The sequence below is a fragment of the Aedes aegypti genome, chromosome 2 (assembly GCF_002204515.2).
Source record: "Aedes aegypti strain LVP_AGWG chromosome 2, AaegL5.0 Primary Assembly, whole genome shotgun sequence".
NCBI classification, from domain to species: domain Eukaryota; kingdom Metazoa; phylum Arthropoda; class Insecta; order Diptera; family Culicidae; genus Aedes; species Aedes aegypti.
Genome location: NC_035108.1, coordinates 28,281,845 through 28,303,921, shown reverse-complemented (window position 1 = coordinate 28,303,921; position 22,077 = coordinate 28,281,845). Strand labels below are relative to the sequence as shown.

Genomic DNA, 22,077 nt, shown 5'->3' with positions numbered 1-22,077 from the left:
AGTTACCGTACTATTTGTTCAATTTAGTGCTTTTGGACATGTAAAAAGTAGCACAAGTGGAAAATTGTGACGGCCATCCTTGGATTCCGAGATGTTTCATGATCAAAATCGACAAGAAAAATATTTCTGGGGAATGGTACTTTCTGGTGAATGGTACATTCTGGCAAATGGTTTTCTGGTAAATGGTACATTCTGGCGAATGGTTTTCTGGCAGATGTCATTCTGGCGAATAGTTTTCTGGCGAATGGTTTTCTGGCAAATATCGCACAATCATAATTATTACAGTGCCTTCCCGATTTTGGCAACACCCGCTTTTGTCTACCTCCGATTTTGGCAACACCCGTTTTTGGCAACATTTTCTTCCCGATTTTGGCAACACATGGAAAAATATTTTCAATTGATAATCAAGCACTGAATCCTAATATTGTGAGTTCAAACAAAGCAAAAATAAGTAAAAATGAAAATGTTGGTGACCATTGCGAGCTTAGAAAGCTAATGTTGAATATACTTATAAGTAAAACGCGCATTTTTCATAGGGGAATTGACATAAAGCAGGCAAGCTGTAAAAATAAATGCTACATTGTTTAAAAGGCATAATAATTTGGTGGAATAGGATAGTAATCATCAGTAAAAACAAGTGTAATAAAAGCATCAAATGTTAAGATGATTAGCTTTACTGTGTTGATCGTTAATGTTTTGTTATTTTTATGTGCTTGCAATTAACGTACAAATCGGATTATGTGTGGCGGTTTGAAGATCCTCAAAATGTTTTCAAATTGTCTCGTGATCATTTATTAGTTAATCCGTAGAAGATTCTTCTTCTTTAGAAGAATTCTAAGAGTGAGTAAAAAGCCCATGCTCAAAATTCTTCGGACATTGTTAACATTTATATAATGCTTCTCTACAATTAAAAAGAAGAAAAAATAAATGATTACAGGTCGGACTCGATTATCCGGATACTCGATTATCCGGGGACTCGATTATCCGGGATTCGAATCTCCGGAATTTAAGACTCGATTATCCGGAATTTAATTTTTGATGTTCTTGTTTTTCAATTTTTATGCATAAATCTGAGATTATTTGGTATTACAATATACAAAATGAATGGTTTTGCAGTCCTGAAAATATTTAAGAACAGGGGGGTTTAAAAAAGTGGTTTTTCTGTATGCTGGTAAAAAAAAAATTCTTGTAAAGACCCGTACTTTTCCTAGAAATAGTTTTAGGTTACACCACCGCGTCATATAAATAAAACAACAAAAAAAGATAATATTTATGTTCTTTTATCGAAGACTTCATTTTTTTCTCAGTGATTCGATTATCCGGAGTGAAAAAAAAATCGATACTCCGGATAATCGAGTCCGACCTGTACTACAATTTTTTTCCACTGACTCCGCATCTAAGCTACATTTTTTTGCTATCCGTTTTCATTTTTACGAATGTTACAGGATCTTACAGAAATAAAATCAAAACATCAGAGATACATGTAGCGATTGTATTTCTACCAGAAGCATCAAATGGTGAAATCCTTGATTAAATTCATATGCACAATAGAGATTTTGCAAGCAGTTTCTTGACGAGTTCGTAAAAAAAATCTAATAAATAAATCTTGAAAAATGAAACGCAATGAAATGAATGAAATTTGAAATTTCGGAAGCAAAATTTTCAATAACTCGCGTTGCTCTTCACAGATTATTTCTTCTATAATATGATGTTTTGTTTCAAGAAATATCTTCCAATCCTTCTTCTTCTTCTTGACATTACGTCCTCACTGAGACAGGGCCTGCTTCTCAGCTTAGTTTCAATGAGCACTTCCACAGTTATTAACTAAGAAGTTTCTACGCCAAAAGTTGCCATTTTTGCATGCGTATATCGTTTGGCAAGTACGCCCAGGGAAGTCTTGACAAAAAAGTTGACATTACATTTCAACCGTGATAACATTGATAGTAAGAAGTTATTTAGAAAAACTTCCACTTTTTTCCACTTAGAACCTTCTTTACTGTTAAGACGTGTTGTCACCAAAATTGCGCTCTATGTTCAAGAAACCTCTAAAATAAACCCACCTGAAAGGATCCTCAACCGAACCTGTATTCATAATCTGCTACTTAGATATGGTCTGGTTTCTAAGCACATTTGCGCTCTAGAACAGTCGCAAATGGCCACTGAAAGTAATACCACGCTTGTACTGTGTAAAACAAGTGTGCTTTTCAGATGGCGCATATAACACAGTTCGACAAAAAAAGTCGATATGAATGCACAGAGACCGGACACCCCGGGCTTGAAAGTATAAAAATAAACAAAAATAATGGCGTTTTCAGAATGTTCGTGTCTGCCCCAGGTCATTTTTAAAATATACTTGAACTTTTTGCATTTTTTATTTAAAAATCTAATCTAATCAATAAACCGACACAGTGTTTTATATTCAGGACAGGGGAATTCATGTGCCATATAATGTTTTCAACTTTAAATACAATATGAAGAGTTGTAATAAGATTTGCAGGGAGCCCTCCCCCCTTTTTTGTACCCTCCCCATTTTTAAAGTATCGCAAATGATGGAATATTTGATATACAGGGGGTTGTCAAAATAACTGGGACAGGCAAAAATTGGGCCAACTTTGGAATGCTGTAACTTTGACAAAAATTGACCGATTTCAATTTTTTAAGAAGTAATGGACGGGTCAACTAATCTAGTTTTGAGGTGCATCCACGGAGATGAACTATGACCACCGGATACCGGTGATAATCCGGATTTCCGGAAGCATGTCTTATGCAGTAAAATTATGACGTGTTTTTAGCAAAGGTCTCGGCTAAAAAATCAAAATTTTACTACACATGAAGATAAAAGATCTAATTCTGAAGCGATTGGTGCGCCAAGTATTAATATTGGTCTAGAAACAACCATTATATGGCCATTTCCCCGGAATCGGTGCCGGTAGTGGATCCGAATTGGGATCAAACAATTTATTCACTCAAAATATGTCGCGCAATATTGTTTTCTCCCTAGCATATCATAAAATACCCTATTATAAGTTGAAAATGAGTCTTGTACAGATTTGGCCACTCATGGCGCCACCCAGTGCCCCGGGGGAACCTTGCATAGGGGACGTTTCGATTTTGACACCAGAGCATATCATGCGATGGCTCATTCTTCATGTCTTGTCGTAAATAGGGCAACTGTAGACTCAAAATGGATAGTTGACTACAGTGACTACTTCCGGGACCACCGGATGTTCCAGAGGGAACCTGTAATTAGGGACAATTGATATTGAACTCCAATACATATCGTGCGACAGTTCATTTTTCATGTCTCGTGCTAAATAGGGCTATTGTAGACCTTAGGTGGATATTTGACTACAGTGGCCACTTTTGTGACCACCGGATATCCCTGAGGGAGGCTGTGATGTCTTCAATGACAGATTCCTCCGGGAAATTCCGGTGGTCCCAAAAGTGATAGGTTCCTTAGGGAACTATAGGAGGTCCCCAAAGTGGCCATTCTAGTTAAATATCCATTTTCGGTCTAAAGTTGACCTATTCATGACTAAACATGAAGAATGAGCCGTTGCACGATGAGTATTGGAGCTCAATTCCAATTGTCCCTAATCATAGGTTCCCTAGGGGACACCCGGTAGTCCCAAAAGTGGCCAATTCAATTAAATTCCCATTTTGAGTCTACAGTTATTTTATTTACGACAAGGCATGAAGAAAGAGCCGTCGCATGATATGTTTTGGTGTAAAAACAGAAATGTCCCCAATGACAAGTTCCTCCGGGAAATTCCGGTAGTCCCAAAATTGGCCACTGTAGTCAATTATCCATTTTAGGTCTACAATAGCCCTATTTAGCACGAGACATGAAAAGTGAACTGTCGCACGATATGTATTGGAGTTCAATTTCAATTGTCCCTAATTACAGGTTCCCTCTGGAACATCCGGTGGTCCCGGAAGTAGTCACTGTAGTCAACTATCCATTTTGAGTCTACAGTTGCCCTATTTACGACAAGACATGAAGAATGAGCCGTCGCATGATATGCTTTGGTGTCAAAATCGAAATGTCCCCTATGCAAGGTTCCCCCGGGGCACTGGGCGGCGCCATGAGTGGCCAAATCTGTACAAGACTCATTTTCAACTTATAATAGGGTATTTTATGATATGCTAGGGAGAAAACAATATTGCGCGACATATTTTGAGTGAATAAATTGTTTGATCCCAATTCGGATCCACTACCGGCACCGATTCCGGGGAAATGGCCATATATTGGTTGTTTCTGGACCAATATTAATACTTGGCGCACCAATCGCTTCAGAATTAGATCTTCTATCTTCATGTGTAGTAAAATTTTGATTTTTTAGCCGAGACCTTTGCTAAAAACACGTCATAATTTTACTGCATAAGACATGCTTCCGGAAATCCGGATTATCACCGGTATCCGGTGGTCATAGTTCATCTCCGTGGATGCACCTCAAAACTAGATTAGTTGACCCGTCCATTACTTCTTAAAAAATTGAAATCGGTCAATTTTTGTCAAAGTTACAGCATTCCAAAGTTGGCCCAATTTTTGCCTGTCCCAGTTATTTTGACAACCCCCTGTATATCAAATATTCCATCATTTGCGATACTTTAAAAATGGAGAGGGTACAAAAAAGGGGGGAGGGCTCCCTGCAAATCTTATTACAACTCTTCATATTGTATTTAAAGTTGAAAACATTATATGGCACATGAATTCCCCTGTCCTGAATATAAAACACTGTGTCGGTTTATTGATTAGATTAGATTTTTAAATAAAAAATGCAAAAAGTTCAAGTATATTTTAAAAATGACCTGGGGCAGACACGAACATTCTGAAAACGCCATTATTTTTGTTTATTTTTATACTTTCAAGCCCGGGGTGTCCGGTCTCTGTGCATTCATATCGACTTTTTTTGTTGAAAAGTGTAATCAGTACATGTTTCTGTTTTTAAATCAAAAGCTGAACTGAAGAAGGCTCCCAGACATTTTTCGCATCATTCGTAGTAATTGCCATGCATTTTCTGATACTTTTAGAGATTAGAATGATAAAAACACAAGCATTTCAAAATTCCCGAATTTGGCAACATCCCAATTTTGGCAACATAAAAATCGAGCCTTGTTGCTAAAATCGGTAAGACACTGTATTTCAATTCTCTTTCGCGATATCGTTTAAGGACACTTTCAATATTTCATCTAAGAAATCTTCAGCAACTACACCAAAGACTCTCCTGAGAATTGGGATAGAGATTAAGACTAAGTAGCCCGTCATTCGTTTGGGCACCCATGTTGACATTGCAGTTCGCAATTTCAAATTAAAAAAAAACTCAGTCCTCATAGTTCATGTTCATCCAGAAAAGTATCACAATATGCGCTGACATGCAGAGAGTATGCTTATACTTTATCAGATGCGTCAGTGCAATACCAACTGATTTTCTTCAATTCAAAATTGTACCATGATTTAGCAACAATCATCAACGACGCGTACAAATTTCAATGACGGCTTACTTCGCCTTAATACCTTTAGGAAATTATCGCTGTAGTTTTTTTTTCATTTTTTTTCTCAAATTACATTTCTAGAACAAATGTTGATTTTCATGGCTACCTCGATGGTCCATTGGATAGCATTTGCACTGGCTTCGTGTTCTATAACTCGATACCTGAGAGAGACTCGCGAAGAGGAAAAATATCAACGTCATATGCAGCCCAGATTCCCCTCTCACGTAACGTCAAATGCAGCCCACCGTTTTTATGGCTGAAAAAGTGAAAAGTATTGTGTTCAAAGTAAACTGTTATTGAAAACCTCAGTCGGCAGAGCAGTTTTTTCCAAAGTTGCTGATAAATATAAGCAGAAGATTAATTATTTCTAATGTCTGCTACGTTTGCTGGCATGAAATTTCACTCAAATGGCTATTTATGATTCGATGTTATGCAAACTCAATCATTTTTTGCTGAGAGGTTCATGTGAGGATTTGAACAGCATGCGCATAATTGGTATAAACACAAAGTGGAATAAGAAAAAAACTCAGCAATCACAGAAAAAGAAGACCGTCTTCGCGAGTCTCGTCTCAGCTCGATACGTTTCTAGCTCGATGATTCCTTAGTATCGAGTTATTGGTTGTTGACTGTACTAACATCCCTCACGCCTGCCTTGCTAGCGATTAAATTTGACTTTCGCAATACAAAAGCGACTGAAGATAGTGTTAATAATTGTTCTTGAGAAACAAATGAATCGATAGCAATAATAATAGAATAACTTTTAGCAATTACTAAAAAACGTTATCACTATATTTAGCCATCATTGCAAATATTTATCTTTTTTATAATTACCACTTACAAAAGGAACCGCAAACTAACGAATCCAAAACCACATGAGGCGAAAAACCTTCTGTGAAGCATGAAAACTCAAAATCCAAGAAAAAAAGAACCTATTAGCATTCCAACGTCAACAGTTTGCGAGACAGCACTTCGTTTCCGCCTGCCACAAAATTTTCCCCGCAATAACGTTATTCAACTACCGGAATTTGATTTCCCTTCCTTAGATGTGTAAGCTTCCAAGTTGGTTTGCCCGGGTGTGGGCGGGCAAAGTTTTTGAATTTCACGCACCATTGTTAATGCAGTTATAATTGCACTTTTGAGCAACGTTTCAACGGATGTGGAAACTTTTCGGGCGCAAATTTCGAAGGAAGAATGCTGGCAACCGGTGTTTTCTGCCGTCGTCTTCGGTTGAATAAAATTTGAGTCGTTAGATGTGTACACTTCACGCCCAAGGTACGGGATCGCTTTACCAAATATTGCAACATTTGGGATATTGCAACCAGAGTGGATTTAAATAAGAGTGGCGTCAATGTCAAAATTGAAACAGCGGCGAACTGTCAATTCCATACAAATCCGCGTTCCAATCGAGCAGGAGACCTGTCAAAGCTGGAACAAGACGTCACTCTTGTTTACAGACACTCTAATTGCAACCACAACAACCATGTTTACTCAATTTACGGATGTTTCTCTCATTTTTCCGGTTATTGAGATTTTTTTATATTGCTGTTTGCATTTTGGATGCAAACGTCCTTCAAATGCGGAAAAATAAATCGAAGGCAGTGAATAAATTGTCACCCAACACTCAGCAGCTTAGACATTGTCATCTCCTATTCTTGTTGTAACATTTTTATGCCGCAACATCAGTTTATCACCACTTGAACAAAATCTGACAATAATCGATCACCACGTGGACACCGATTTTCTGGGCTTCGCATAGCAATTTTCGAGAACTTTCTCTGTATTGGTAAACATTGGCACACTATCGAACAGCATGCATAAGACAAATTTGGTTTTGTGTTTATAATAACTGAATAATCGCGAGTTGAAAAGGTTGCAACAATGTTGTGCCCTGTGATTGTCATGACAATTTTGCTTCTGATTGTATCCCAATCCGCAAAAGTATGGACGAACGTGTTGTGAGCGACTTGCTTTGTTGTTTGTTTTTCGTCTCCTTTGATGACAATTTGATTCACTGATCGAAGGACATCTAGCAACGATTATAGAAATCACCGCCGCCCTAGCAAGAAAAATCTATCTTTGACACCGCATTTCCTGTGAAAAATCTTACCGCATTTGGTGTTCCCGCATTTGATATTTGCATTTTAAACGCACACAGCAATACCTCTTGGTTTAAAGTAAAATTTTGAACGTATTTTGTTTTCCGTGGCCCGTCCGAAATGTCAGATGGGAACAAACCCAGTGTTAAAAATGAAAACTCCTGTGGTGTGTTTTGTCGACTAAGCATTTTGTAAATCAAAGTTGAAATATGGTTAGAGATTATCTGAGGGGGAAATTTTGCCAAATTAGTAGCAAGAGCACGCTGTTATTTGATAAAAACAAAATTTATCACAATTTTATGACCCTATTGCACATAAATTCTTTGGGATTGACTAAGGTTCTCATTCTTTTTGCGGGTAGTGTACGTATCTATGTGTGAATAGGTACAAGAAATCAGCCAACCTCCAGCGAAATGGAAAAGAAAGTTTCAGTGATGCGCGAAATTTACCTTGTTCTTTAATCTGTTGCTCCAGCAGAGATGGCGTCGAGCACGGTTGGATCCTTCGTTGTTGCCCTTGGAAACATCATACGCACGCCTGCTATGCTTCCGATGGCAGCACATGGATGGGAGTTCGTCGCAGATCAAAGAAGGCTCACCCCGAGTCAACACACGGTGGAGTTCTGGGTGTTCTATTTTGAGGATTTATTTGAAGATTGTGCCCTCTGTTTGTTTGTTTGCTGTCTTGTGTGATTTGAGTGGAAAACAAGGCCCTGGTTTCGCATCAACGGAACGGTTCTTGGAACATGGCTTAAGGTGAAGATGAATCGAAGCCAAAGTTCAAATTTTCAAGAATCTGGAAAACCAAACATCCGTTTAAGCTGAAAACTTAATTGATTGGTCACTAGCTGGCGGTGACCAATCGATTAGGTTTTCAGCTCAAACGGATGTTCGGTTCTCCAGATCCGTGCTCTTGAAAATTTGAACTCTGGTTTCGATTCATCTTCACCTTAAAAGGCGTTAACGAGTTATGTTGGGCGTTGCTGCTTGAGTGAACCAGAGGCCACGTGGCCACCTGGCTTTTGAACGACATTTATAGTGTTCTGTATTTTATTTATTTATTTGTTGCATTTTTCACAAACAGCGTAAGATATAAATCTTATATTTGCCACAAAATTATTATGGGGCGCATCATGTTCACAATTACATATACTTTTTAGAATTAAGAAAATCTATACAAAAATGATCAAAGCATACATTTTAATCCTTCTTAAACACTGTACATTAATATATTTCCTTAAAGAAATTTGGCAAGGCGTTCCATAAACCAATACCTTTTACCAAAAATGTACATGCATATTTTAATGTTTAATGAGCTGGAACAGAAAAGTTCCTGTTTCTACCACTTCGTAAAGATCTAATTTTGTGTGCAGATATTTAGGATTTTCAGTAAGAATATGCTATTGTATTATTATACATGTTCCAGACATTTTAAGTCATATGCAAATCAAACTCATTAACAAAGTTCTACTCTGTTTTTATTGAGTTTTAGACGTTACACAGAAAAACAAAAAATCACAAGATATATTAAGTATTTCACAGATATAGATATAGATAAGTATTTCACACACATTTTCGCTCCATATTGATGCTTAGCAGATTGTTTCAAATTCAGAAATAAGTTATTACCTCTATTCGGAATTGTAATTTATTAACACCCAGTGATTTTTTTTTGAGATTAGAAGCCTCAAACGTTCAGTGATTCTGGGTTTCCAGTAAGAATTTTGAAATTACAAAATGGATCATATGACTTGTAGTATGGATCCTGGGACTTGAGTGTGGATTCTGGTATTTCAGTGTGGATCTTTTCATTACAATTTAGATTGTAGTGGGGATCCTGAGATTCCAATGCGAATATTTAGATTTCAGTGTGTACTGGTATTGAAGTGTGAATCCTGGTATTCTACTGTGGATAATAATGTTTCAATGTGGATCCTTTGATTCCAGACTGGATCCAGGGATTATTTATAGACCGTAGGATTCCAGTGTACATACAGGGACTCTAGTGTGGATCTTAATACTTCAGTGTAGTACCTTTGATTCCAGTACGGAGTGGATCCTGGATTTTTAGAGTGGGTCCTGGGATTGCAGAGTGGATGCTGGGATACCAGTGTGAATCCTTCAATTCCTGTGATGATTCTGGGATTTCGAAGTATATCGTGGGATTCCAGTTTCCATTTTGATTTCAGTGTCTATCTTATGATTTAATTGTGATTGTGGATTCTGGGATACAAGTGTGGATCATGGAATTCCTGTGTGAATCATTGCATTCAAGTGTACATCTCGTAATTACAGTGTGGGATCAGGCATTCAAGTGTGGATCCAGGGGTTCCAGGATGATTTGAAAGAATTAATAGCTGATCATGTTTTCATTCAGTTTTATACTTTTGATTCTAGAGAGGATCTTGGGATTGTAGTGTGGATCCTGTGATTGAAATTTTGAAATTGAATCCTGGCATTCCAGTTTGGATACTGAGATTCCAGTGTGGATCCAGTCATGGCAGTGCAGATCCAGAGACTACAATGTGGCTTCTGGGGCAGCAGTTTGGATAGTGGTATTTCAGTGTGGATTATTTGATTACAGTGTAAATCCTGGGATTTCAATATGGATCTCGAGATTCCAGTGTGGATCCTGGGATTCTAGTGTGGGTTTTGGGGTCGTGATTTTCCAGAATCCTGGGATACCTGTGTGAATCCGAGGTTATTCTAGTGTAGGTATTTCAGGTTGGATTCAAGGATTTCTGAATGGATTCTGGAATTCCATGTATGTCCTGAGATTTCAGTGTGGCTTCTGGGATTTTGGTGTATAACCGAGATCCAAGTGTGAATACTGTGATTTCAGTGTAGATCCTGATATTCCATTGTGGATACTGGGACGACAGTCAGTGTGGGTTTGGGTATTTCAGTGTGGATCCAGGAATTCCAGGGCCAGCGTAGATTATAGAATTCCAGTGTAGAACCTAAGATTGCAGTATGGATCCTGAGATTCCAGTAGTCTTGAGAATACAGTTGTGGTATTTCATTGTGGATCCTTTGAGTTCGTCGCAGATCCTGGAATGCCAGTGTGGGTTCTGGGATACTTTGTGGATTTTGGTTTTCCAGTGTGGGTGCTGCGATTGTAGTATAGATTGTTCTAGTTTGAATCTTGGGACTGATGTGGATGATTTGATTACAGTGTGAATTCTGGGATTCCATTGTGAATCTTGAAATTCCAATGTAAATCCTTATATTTCAGTGTTAAGTGTTTGATTTCAATGTGGATTGTAATATCTTTATCAGGATCCTGAGACTGTATGATGATTCGTATGGTGTCAGTGTGGATCTAGGGATTCCAGTGTATATTTTGGAATTCCAATGTAGATCCTGGAAGTGCAATGCAGATTCTTGGATTACAAGGTGAATACTTGGAATCCAGTGTAGATCCTGGGATTCGAGTGTTGATTCTCAGATATGCGTGAATCTTTCGATTTCAGTGCGGATTATAGGATTTAAGCGAATATTCTGGAATCCCAGCATGGATTTTGTTATTCTAGTGGTAATTGTGAAATTGGAATCCAGGGATTCATGCGAAAATACTGTGAGAAACCTGTGAAAAATCTTTGCAAATATTGTGAGAATACTGTGGAAATACTTTTTAAATCGTTCGGAAGTACCGTGGTATTCTTGTGAGAACCTATGGAAATTCTGAGGGAACTCTTTGCGAGTTTTGTGAGAATCCTGTGGGAAATTCTATAATAAATTCTATAAGAATTCATCTGGAGTTTTGTTGGGATTCTGTTGAAAGCTTCAGGAGTCCTTTAGAAATAGTGTAGAGATACATTGGAATTCCAGTTGGAACCTTGCAGCATCTAGGGGTAATACTGTGGGAATTCTTTGGGAGTTATGTTGAAGTTCGGTGTAAATGTTTCGAGAATACTGCGGAGAATACTGATCCGGTGTGAGTACTACAGTAATCCTGCGAGTTTTGTTCAGGAAACGTTTACAATTCCTGAGACAATCTTGTAGAAATTCTGTGAGAATCACGAAAGAATCCTACAAAAATCTTGTGGGAGTCCTATTAGAATTTCGTGCGAAACCGTAAGGAATTCTGCGGGATTTTTTTTGGAATCTTGTGAGATTCCCGGGAAATTCGTGTCAACTAGAACGACAAATTTTCGATGTCTTCCTGGACATACATTGGGAGACATTGTTAAAAAAAATCTTGTTCTGATTCTAGAAAGAATTACAGAAGCAACAGATAACATCTCAAAATCTGTTTCTTCTTCGGTGCATTTTCGTTAAAAATCTGTATTCAAAAACACCTGAAAAAAGTATTTATGAAATCTATGGAATAATGTATGGCTAGATCCTGGAATAATGACTAGGAATAAAATCCAAAGAAACATCTCAATTTGTCCAAATTGACTTTTGTGTCTACGACCTTGACGCTTATTGAAAAACAACGTCGGCTGGTTTAAGCCGTAATATACATGACAATCCTAGTTACCTAAAGAAACATGTTTCTAGTATCTCAAGGGAAAATTCATCCATTTAAATTTTCAAAAGGAATGATTACATTGAAAGTCGGAAAACACTTCTGTAAAAGTAAAAGGAGTTTCAGATGTAATTATTAAATACATTCTCTGCAGCATTATAAGTGGAATCAATAGATAAATATTCACTGGACTGCTTAAAAATGCCATTAGAAAATTATAAAATATTCATCAGCAATTTTCATGAAAATTCTCGGATAAATTCATTAAGAAATTGTATGCATTTCTAAATCGAAAGTTTTGATGAAATACTTTGAGTAATGTATAACAGCAAGTACCTAGATGAAGAATTTATCAGGAATTTTAGTTTAAATTTCCGGGGAAAATCCTATCGGGTTTTATGAAAGAATCCTTCCAAAGCTTTTTGAGGGATATTTGGTAAAATTCTTGAGCTATACTACGAACAAAACACTGGATGAATTTATAAAATTATTATAATATTGACTAGTTCCCACTGGCCAAGGAAACAGAATTAACTTTATTTTTCGAAAATTTGAATCGGTCTAAATTTTAAGAGTAGTATTGGATCCGTTGAATCTGTTGCATGCTCCTTTGTGGGCGAACGATGGAATCCGGATCAATTGTGTCCGGTTTGCGTTGCGCGGAAGAAAAAACGAAGTGCGCCGGTGAAGCACAAAAAAAACGCGTCGGTGGTGGTTGATGCGTTGAACCTGTTGTATGCTCCTGTCGAGCGAGCAACGAAATCAGTATCGTGTCCGGTTTGCGTATTAACCGCACTATCGGTGTCGGGCATCCGTGTATATCATAACGTATTTATTTCGAATTATATATTTATCGTTTACCAAAACGAATCCTTTCCCGTATCCAAACTCCCAGTGTTTTCTTGTGGAAGTGCAGAGGACTCCTCGGCTTCTGTAAAGCAAGTAACACGTCAACATTGCCCTCCCATTCCCAAATTGACCCGCATTCGGACGCAGCCGGCACCGGTATTGTTTATTATAATAATGAGAGCACCAGTACTTACACATTGAGGATGCTACTGATCCCGAGTAGTGTCTGTTGGTTCCCTGTGTAAGTACAGCTGTTCTTGCAATAACGGAATAGCAACTGCGGGCGGTCAATCATGCTCATGCTCATGCTCAATTTGAATCGGTCTAAATTTTAAGGTAAAGGTTCTCAGCCCAGAAATTAATCAGATTCGCGTTTCACTTTGCGGCACATGACTTTTTCAAAAGTCATTTACGACTTTTATTTACTGACTAGTAGACCCGGCAAACTTCGTCTTGCCATCAAGTAGGCTTTTGAAAAACGCTATGGACCGTTCCATACAAAATGACAGTTCCGTTCACGCTTGTTTTTTTCGACTTTCCCGGTGAATATCCTGGGATTTTTATACACACAAACACATCGGAACACTTGACGAACAAAACGGGAAATTACTCATTCAAATCGGTTGACCCGTTCGGAAGCCATTTCGTGACATACAAACACCACTCCATTTTTATTTATAAAGATAGTATGGCAAATAGTCTGTAGAAGACTGAACTTCGATTCATTTCAAATTTTCTCTATTAAACGAGATAAGTTCATGATCAAATCAAAATTTAAGTGTCTATCCAGTTCTCAAGTTGGGGCCTTCCTTAGTCAAGTGCACAAGTTTGCTGCTGTAAAAACAAAGCCTTACACCTTCTGCATGAGGTAGCAAAGTTTACAAAGAAAGTTACTAGCTGAACTGCAGAAGTGCTTTTTGAATATTAAGCTGAAAAGCTGGCTGTGTTCCTGTTGGGACGTTCTTCTTCTTCTTGGCAATAACGTTCTCTCTGGGACAGAGCCTGCTTCTCAGCTTAGTGTTCCTATGAGCACTTCCACAGTTATTAACTGAGAGCTTTCTTTGCCAAAGTTACCATTTCGCATTCGTATATCGTGTGGCAGGTACGATTATACTCTATGCCCAGGGAAGTCAAGGAAATTTCCATTACGAAAAGATCCTGGACTGACCGGGATTTGAACCCAGATACCTTCAGCATGGCTTTGCTTTGTAGCCTGGGACTCTAACCACTCGGCTAAGGAAGACCCTTGTTGGGACGTAATACTAAGAATAAGAAAAAGAACAGACGAAGAAAAAGAATTCATTTCAATTGTAAGAAAAAATAGAAGAGATCTCTCAAGTTCTAAGGTAATTTAATGCAGAAAAGAATTACTTCTCTATTACGCTGCCCCAAACATGAATGTACAAACGACGATGTACTAGAAACAGCAGTAAAGTTCAAATTAAACTGGCAACTCTAGCAAAGCTGCGAAGCTCATCGTAAAATCAACCATTATATTTCGAGCCGTTCTATCTCTACATACAGTTCAAATGGCACCTCCAGCTGTGCACCCGTAAGTCACAACCAGGCCCATCAAGAACCCCCCTTTGCGATCCAGGCGTGAGCGGATGCACGTACCACGAGCAAACTGACGTAACACTGACGAATTTTCCATCGACTACGCTCCAATAAACGATCATTTCAAATTTCCAATTTAACATATTTCACAACTAGAGGCGCGCGCGTCGTTTTTCTTCGTGTTTGACATTTCATACTAGCGCCATCGACAGACCTTGCTGCAAATAATCGTATTTCATTGATGTTGTGAAAAGGCAATTGGATTTTTGGAGTGTTACGTCTGTTCGTCTGTTCTCGTACTGTAAACGTGCAACAGGAAAGCTAAAATGACTATCAGGTCAACCTTAGCACGTAGCATGATGTGTAACATAGCTACATACTCCTATGTACACCACCTGCACTCGGCGGGTGGTATGTTTGCTTTACGGGAGCTATTTCCGTGCCGAGCGACCTAGGTCACGGTGAAATGTGTCTTCCGGTGTTCGGCGCGGAGTCTTTTTGCTGGACGGTTGAATTTTCGATTAAGCGGGATGCGGTGAGCTTCGGAGGGAATTTCAGCGAGGTTATTATGTGTACCAGTAGAAGTGGAATTGCAGCTGAATGTAAATCGTTAGTCGTTTGTCCGATTCTTGCTCGTAAAAGGCCACAGGATCTCTCTTATTTATGGGGAATGTTAGCAAGAAGTTCTAGAAGATTTATGTGCCAATGTAGGAAGTTGCAATCATTGGATGCTTTAAACAATTTTCACGCTGTTAAATCTTTTAAGGTATTGGTAGAACGTCCTGAATAATGACTGTGTGTATGTGTTCATTGGAATATTGATTTGGGATATCAAAAATACGAAGTAAATATACGAAACCATAATAGTTTTGGGCATATCAGTTGTTACCTTTCAATTCCGCCATAAATTGCTTATCTTTGGCAGATACGCGTATTTCGACTACCACTTGCAGCTTTCTTCAGTGCCATTCATTCGTATCCACTGGATACGGAGTAACTGACACTGAAGAAAGCTGCAAGTGGTAGTCGAAATACGTGTATCTGTCAAAGATAAGCAATTTTGGGTGGAATCAAAAGGTACAAGATACTCCAATCTGCTCTTTGATTTCTCTATTGAGATTCTGCTCAGAGAATACATTAAAAAGATATTAGTTTTGTCTTCAAACCACTTTACTCTTGCCACTTTTGCCTAATTTCAAACAATTTCAACTGAGGTCAATTTTTTCATTTGAATCTTTAAAAATCAAATCGATTCTGTTTGATAAGAGACACGCCTTCGCTGAGATGTGGAGCTCTATAAAGGGTGTAAATAGCGGGATTTTTTCGTCACATTATATTTTTTTTCAACCTCTGAGGAATGAAAACAATAATTGATACTTCATTTGGTTTGGTTTGGTCTAGGTCAATAAGTGATAGCCAATCGGCAGGTAGTGCCAAAGTAACCTAAGTCGTTCTAGCATGTTTAATGAATCCTGTGACACATGGCCGATCAAAAAATTATTATATTCGAATATAATTTCCGTTACGATCAAATTAGAAAAAAATGATTATACAATCAACTCTCTATAGCTCGATATTGATGAACCCTCTAGTATGGGAGGTATACAATTAAAGATTCCCCAAAAAATATCTTTCAGATAAAAATAAACATTGTTAAAAATAACATACATTGAGTTGATATAATGTTATCATGAAGATGGCTTTGTTCTCATATTTTTTGTAACAGGTTTATTACAACATTTGTTATATTTTTAACTTGTGAGTTGGTTGTAAATAACATCTGAAGTTATGAACAGTTTCAAAATTTGCAATAATTTAGTTATGTTGTGACAAGTCTGAAACACGTTCTGTAATAACTTTGCAATAATATTAATAGGATTTGTTATATTCTATATTTATTTGGTGTAAATTTTGATAGAATTTTTGTTATTTTGACTACTAACGGTTTATGTTTTATAACAACTGGTGATATAATAAAATCATATAAGAGCAACAAGTTCTGTTATAATCTTGTTTCCTCTATATGGCCGGGGACTCCTCTAAGGATTCCTCCCCGATCAGTGGATTACAACAGTATCATATCACAATTATATCAAAATTTGTTACAAATAAAAAAAATTGTTTCATTTTTATTAGAAGAACTTTGAGTTGACGGATAACATTAAAACAAAACCAGTTATAATAACAAAAGCTGTTTCAAATTTGTTTCAGTCCAAAGCTAAATTATAACTCAATTTGTTAAAAAAAAAACTGAAAGCGGAAATATTAACAAATTTTGTTATAATTCTGTTATGGAAAATAACAAAATTAGATATAATTTCGTTTCATTTGAAACATTATAAGTTATATTATTGTTTAAATTATAACATATTTTGTTTCAATTGTGTTTAGAGTAGAAGAAATTGCGTTTTATTTTTTGTTATTTAACCCACCAGAATTATAACACATTTTGTTAAAAAAAATCGCTACCTGAGTTACAAAATCTGTTACAGCTCTGTTGTTGGGTCCAGGAATATCTCTTCATGGATTTCTGCAGAGATGTATTCAAAGCTTACTCCAAATAATAGGTCGACGATTCCTTCAAGTATTACTCCAGAATTTCTTCTGATAGTGTTCTCGAGAATCTTCTATGAATTATTCATGAGATTTTCTCCGGGATCGCTCCAGAAATTCTCCTGAAGAGATTCTATAAAAATATCTTCATGATTTCCTATAAAGATTCCTCAAGAGTTTCCTTTAGAAATTCGCTCAGGAATGCATCCAGGAAAATCGCTACATGAATTATTCTGAAGATTTTTGCAGGTTATTAACCAGAAATTCCCCTTAATTTTTCCAGAGATTCGTTCTGAGCCTCCAAAAACTCCTCTGGGAACTCTTCAAGAACTCCTCAAGAAATTCCTACAGAGATTCGCCCATGAATTCTTTCAGGGATTTCATCAAAATAAATAAGAATTCATCCAGAAGGTCATCTGCGAATTTTTTAGAGATTCCTCCAGGAACTCCTTTCCTGTAGAATTTTTTTGGAAAACCCCTAGATAAGTTCCTGAAGGGATTCCTGGAAAAATCCCTGGAGAAACCTTATTTTTAAACACCTTCACCTAAATGCTTCCAGTGGACGATTTGGTCGGCGTTAAGTCAGAGTGGACCAAGTGACATTTTTTATATTTTGATAAAAATGGGTTTAAAGTCTGACGATCTGTAATTTTTGAACTCGTTTAAAATTTGGTTCAATATTTCTGCACATTTTTGTGTTACTGTCAAACAATATAGTATGATGTGGTAATCATGAAAAATCATAATCCAAACCTCTGATAGAACGATTTTCTGATGGACTTTGTGTACTTGGTCCACTCTGACTGAACTAACTTCCATCGTTCATTGAGTTGGTTCACTCTGACTGAACAATTACTAGGAAAATAGCAATCATTCAATGCTTTCATGGTCAAACTGGGTGCACGTCTCTTAGATGAGCAGATTATCAAGACCCTTCGTAAATCCTTCAATAATCCATATCGTCAATACCGAAATCAGTTGCATTACGATAGCTTGAAAATTAAGGTTTAGCAGGGTCAGAGTATTGAAGGCCAGAAAAATTTAAATATGTGTTCAGTCAGAGTGGACCAAGTAAAAATCTTGAGTACCGACCAAAATATACTGGTCCAATAAGCGTGTTCTAGCACATTCCATACATATACCCTAGAACTACCATTAAGTTCTATTGGGCTCTGAAATTGACTCAAAAAATGCAATAACCAATCAGTTTATTGCTTTTCAACACTTGGTCCGCTCTGTCTGCACAGAAATTGTTGCAATATCTGACCACCCATCCAAATATGGTAAATGGTCAAAAATCTAAATCAAATGCATCAAATTAAGTAATATTTATAAATTTCTATTGATGGATAAGTAGAAGAATCATTTGATGTCAAGAAATCTGACAAATCTCTTGAAACGTTTTTCATTTCCTTGCATTCAGCACGCTGATCATTTTCGCTAATACGGTAATAAGCGCTTGGTCCACTCTGACTGCACACTTTTATCGATTTTTATTGATCATCCAAAGTAAATTTGTTACATATCTCTCGCAGTTTACAGCATTCTTAAAATCTGATCAACGTGAAACGGAGGTAAGGTCATTTCGCATCTGATGAGAGAATAATCCAATTTTCCCAAGTTTTGTACTTGGTCCCCTCTGACTAAATGCTTTGTAACTCTATAATTAATTCCTAGTTAAATTCCTGGAAGAATCCCTGGAAAAGTACTTGCAGAAGCCTATGGAGGGATTCCTTAGGAAATCTCTAGAGGAATTCCTGAAAAAATCCCTGGAAAATCATGTATGCTTTTTGGCCACGCAGTCTTTGTGCAGTTGATTGTCTATCAGCTCAACCCTAGTAAAATTTCTAGAGGAAATCATGAAAAGATTTTTCTGAAGGAATCCTTTGTAAAATTCTTTTTTCCCTCAGGAAGAAGAAATCTCTGCAGGAATCGCTGTAGAAATTTTACAAGAGGAACTCCTCTTGAAATTTCTGAAAGGCTTCTGGAAGAATTTCAGGAAGAATTCCTGGAGAATCCTTGGAGGTATCTCACGAAGAACCACTGTAGTAGCTTTGCTTGTGGAATTTGAAAAGAAAACTCACTGTAGAGAAATCCCTATAACAATTCTTGGAGAAATCTCTAGAGGATTCCATTAAAAGATTTTCCTAAAGGAACTAATGTAGAGCATTTACTAGAGGAATTGTTGTGGGGATTTTCCTAAAAAAATCCGTATAGTAATGGTTGGGATAATTTTTGATGTAATTCCTGCAGGAATTCATAGAAGAATCTCTGAAGGAATTTCAAGCAGAACTCTTGGAGAAATCCCCAAACGAATGCCTGGAGAAATTGCTAGGGAATCTCTAGAAGATTATCTGGAGAAGTCATTAGAATACTTCATCTCGCGATTTTCTTCGTGATAACTCTGAGAGAATTCCTGCAAGAAATTCTTGAGAAATTTATGAGTTGTGAAACACCTGCAGGAATTCCTGGTACAATCCCTGGAGAGATCTGGGGAGGTATCCCGGAAGAAATCTCAGGAATGTTTTCTGGAAGAATCTTGGGGATATCTTTGTATGTTGTATGTTTCCTCGGAGGAAATTCTGATGAAATCGCTAAAGAAATATCTTGAGTTATCATTGAAGAAATTGTCCTAGTTTTACTCCTGGAGAAATTCCAGGAAAAAACCTTGAAGATACGAAAACCACAAATTGAACACATACTCTAATAAACAATCCATGAAATTTAAAAAGTATATCCCTGAAAATATCTCTGCAGGAATCCTTGGATGGTTTTCTAGAGCAGTGGTTTTCATATCGTGCTCCGCGGAGCACCTAGTGCTCCGCAAGCCTTGATAGGTGCTCCATGACAGTTATGAAATCTGTACCAATGCTTTGGAATATTTTAACTTTTGCTTTAAAATACCAACCAAGCCACACCGAAAATTTTTAGAAGTACGAATATACATGCAATTTTGATAATAACCGTGAAATTATAATATTTCACAGGTTTCATCTTAATTATGAATATTTCCCTGCCGTGAATCGCAAGTCAGCCCCATCCGTAAAAAGTAGGCATTGAGAAAATGGGCTGTGAAAATCGTTTCCCATATGAAAAATTCCAGAGGAATGTATTCAAATCTTAATGAAACTTTCGCAATTTACTTTTCACTACAATATATTTCCAAAAAAAAAAAAAAAAACATAAAGATGGCCAAAATACGGTTTATTTTTTTGTTACTCCGTGCGGAAATCTGTAGTGGGACTGATATGCGGTTGCTTTTCATTATGGGACAATTTGACTTGCTGTAAAATCCTTATTTTTCAGAACAAATCATTTTACCTAATTAATGCAGCTAAAAGAGCTTTGGCAGATATCTTGAAAACTGAACTCACAAGTCCGCTCAAAAATGGGATATCAGATTTTGAAAATAATTTCATTGTTGTTTTTGTATAATGTGGCGCCGTGCTCCCTTGAACATAAAATTGATGGAACTCATCGGGAAAGCAAAAAACAAAAACAGTAGAAACGAAACTGTTGCAGCAACAACATTTGCCGGTACACCTAGTTAGAAATTTTTTGTTTTATATAAAATCAAAATTAATGAAAAATTTAACATTAAAAATCAAAAGCTCTTCGTAGGAATTAAAGGTTTGATTTTGGCGTGTAAAAATCGGGTTTAAGTGCTGATGAAGAGCAGGTGCTTTGGGCAGCAATATGATTCAAAAAGTGCCCCGCGAGCCGACTAGGCTGAAAACCCCTGTTCTAGAAGAATCTCTGAAGAGATACCTAAAGAAAACGCTTGAAAAATCACTGGAGAAATTTCGGAGCTTTCCTGAAAGAATTCCTGGAGGATTCTGGAAGAAATTCCAGGAAGAATCCCAGTATAAAAAATCTGGAGGAATCTATGAAGGAATCACTAGAGACATCCTGCAGAAATTCCTTGCAAAATATCTAAAGGAATCCCTGTAAATATTTAAAATTCAGTTTGGACAAACAAATAGTAAGGAAAAGCAAAATTTGGTCAGAAATCGAAGAATCTTTGACAGTATTACTAAATATCATGCACATCACAAGATTTTGACAATTGAATATTGCTTCTATGCATATTTCTTTCTTAACCAAAAAGCCATAGGAAAATTGTAAAGTACATACTGTGTATCTGATTAATTCGACATTTTGCAACAAGTAGGCGTTTGTGACCCAGCCGTACGGTAAACGCTCAACTATTCAGCAAGACCAAGTTGAGGGTCTTGGATTCTTATCTAACCGGTCGAGGATCATCTCGTAAAGAAAATTTTCTCAGCTTCCTAGGTTAACAACCTCAGTTGATAACTGTGGATATGCTCATACGAACCTAAGCTGAGAAGCAGGCTCTGTCATAGTTGAGACTTGACGCCAGAGAGTAGAAGAAGAAGGCATTGAAGATTGCCATTGCGTTTCGATACCAGCCCCCAGACTTTGAATGTTTTATTTTATCCCTTAAAAGTCCGAGATGCACCTTGAATTTTTAAATGACCACAATTCGGAGGCTAGTATATTAATTAATTTGAAATAAATTTTGAAGTAAATGCAGTTAGTTGGTCTTACAGTCCCTGGGTGACACATCTCCCTTGACTCCTCCCCCTTCTCTTGGCAAGGGAAAAAGATTTTTTCCGCTAGGTGGCGCTGTCAATTTTTTTGCAATTGTCTGTATCTCAAGATCCTTAAGAGCTAGAAGGTTCGTTCATTCATTCATTGGCTCATCAATTATGTATTGAAACGTCTACAATGGTTCGATTCCGTATTATAAATTAGTTGTACTTATATTCAATTTAAACTGTTTGTACTTCAACCATCTACTCGTAATGAAGCTAGGAATACATTTTCTTCAATTGCCTGTATCTCAAGAATTAAGAATCACCACCAGATAGCCCTTCATATGCTGAATAGCTTTGCCGAAGACCCAGACCTTCTAGCTGATAAGGATGGTAAGATACAGACAATAGGGTCCTAAAGCCCTGTCCCAATTTTATGCCAAACGCTTAAGTTTAGGCCAAAAACACATGTTTACTCAATTTTTTATTGTTTTTCG

At 37.2% G+C, this 22,077-nt stretch overlaps 1 protein-coding gene across 11 annotated transcripts in view; it reads right to left on the bottom strand.

Annotated features, from left to right (window-relative positions):
- Positions 1–22,077, bottom strand: part of LOC5573236 (rap guanine nucleotide exchange factor 4) — a 1,027,655-nt gene that overhangs the window by 414,190 nt on the left and 591,388 nt on the right. Inside the window, exon 1 of one of the 11 annotated variants that reach the window (XM_021840362.1) lies at positions 8,042–8,203. The exons of the other annotated variants lie outside the window; for them this stretch is intronic. Within the exon in view, the coding sequence (XP_021696054.1) occupies positions 8,042–8,155 (114 nt within the window). The 5' untranslated portion in view covers positions 8,156–8,203. Of the gene's footprint in view, positions 1–8,041; positions 8,204–22,077 lie in introns of those variants that run through there. 11 annotated transcript variants of the gene reach the window in all.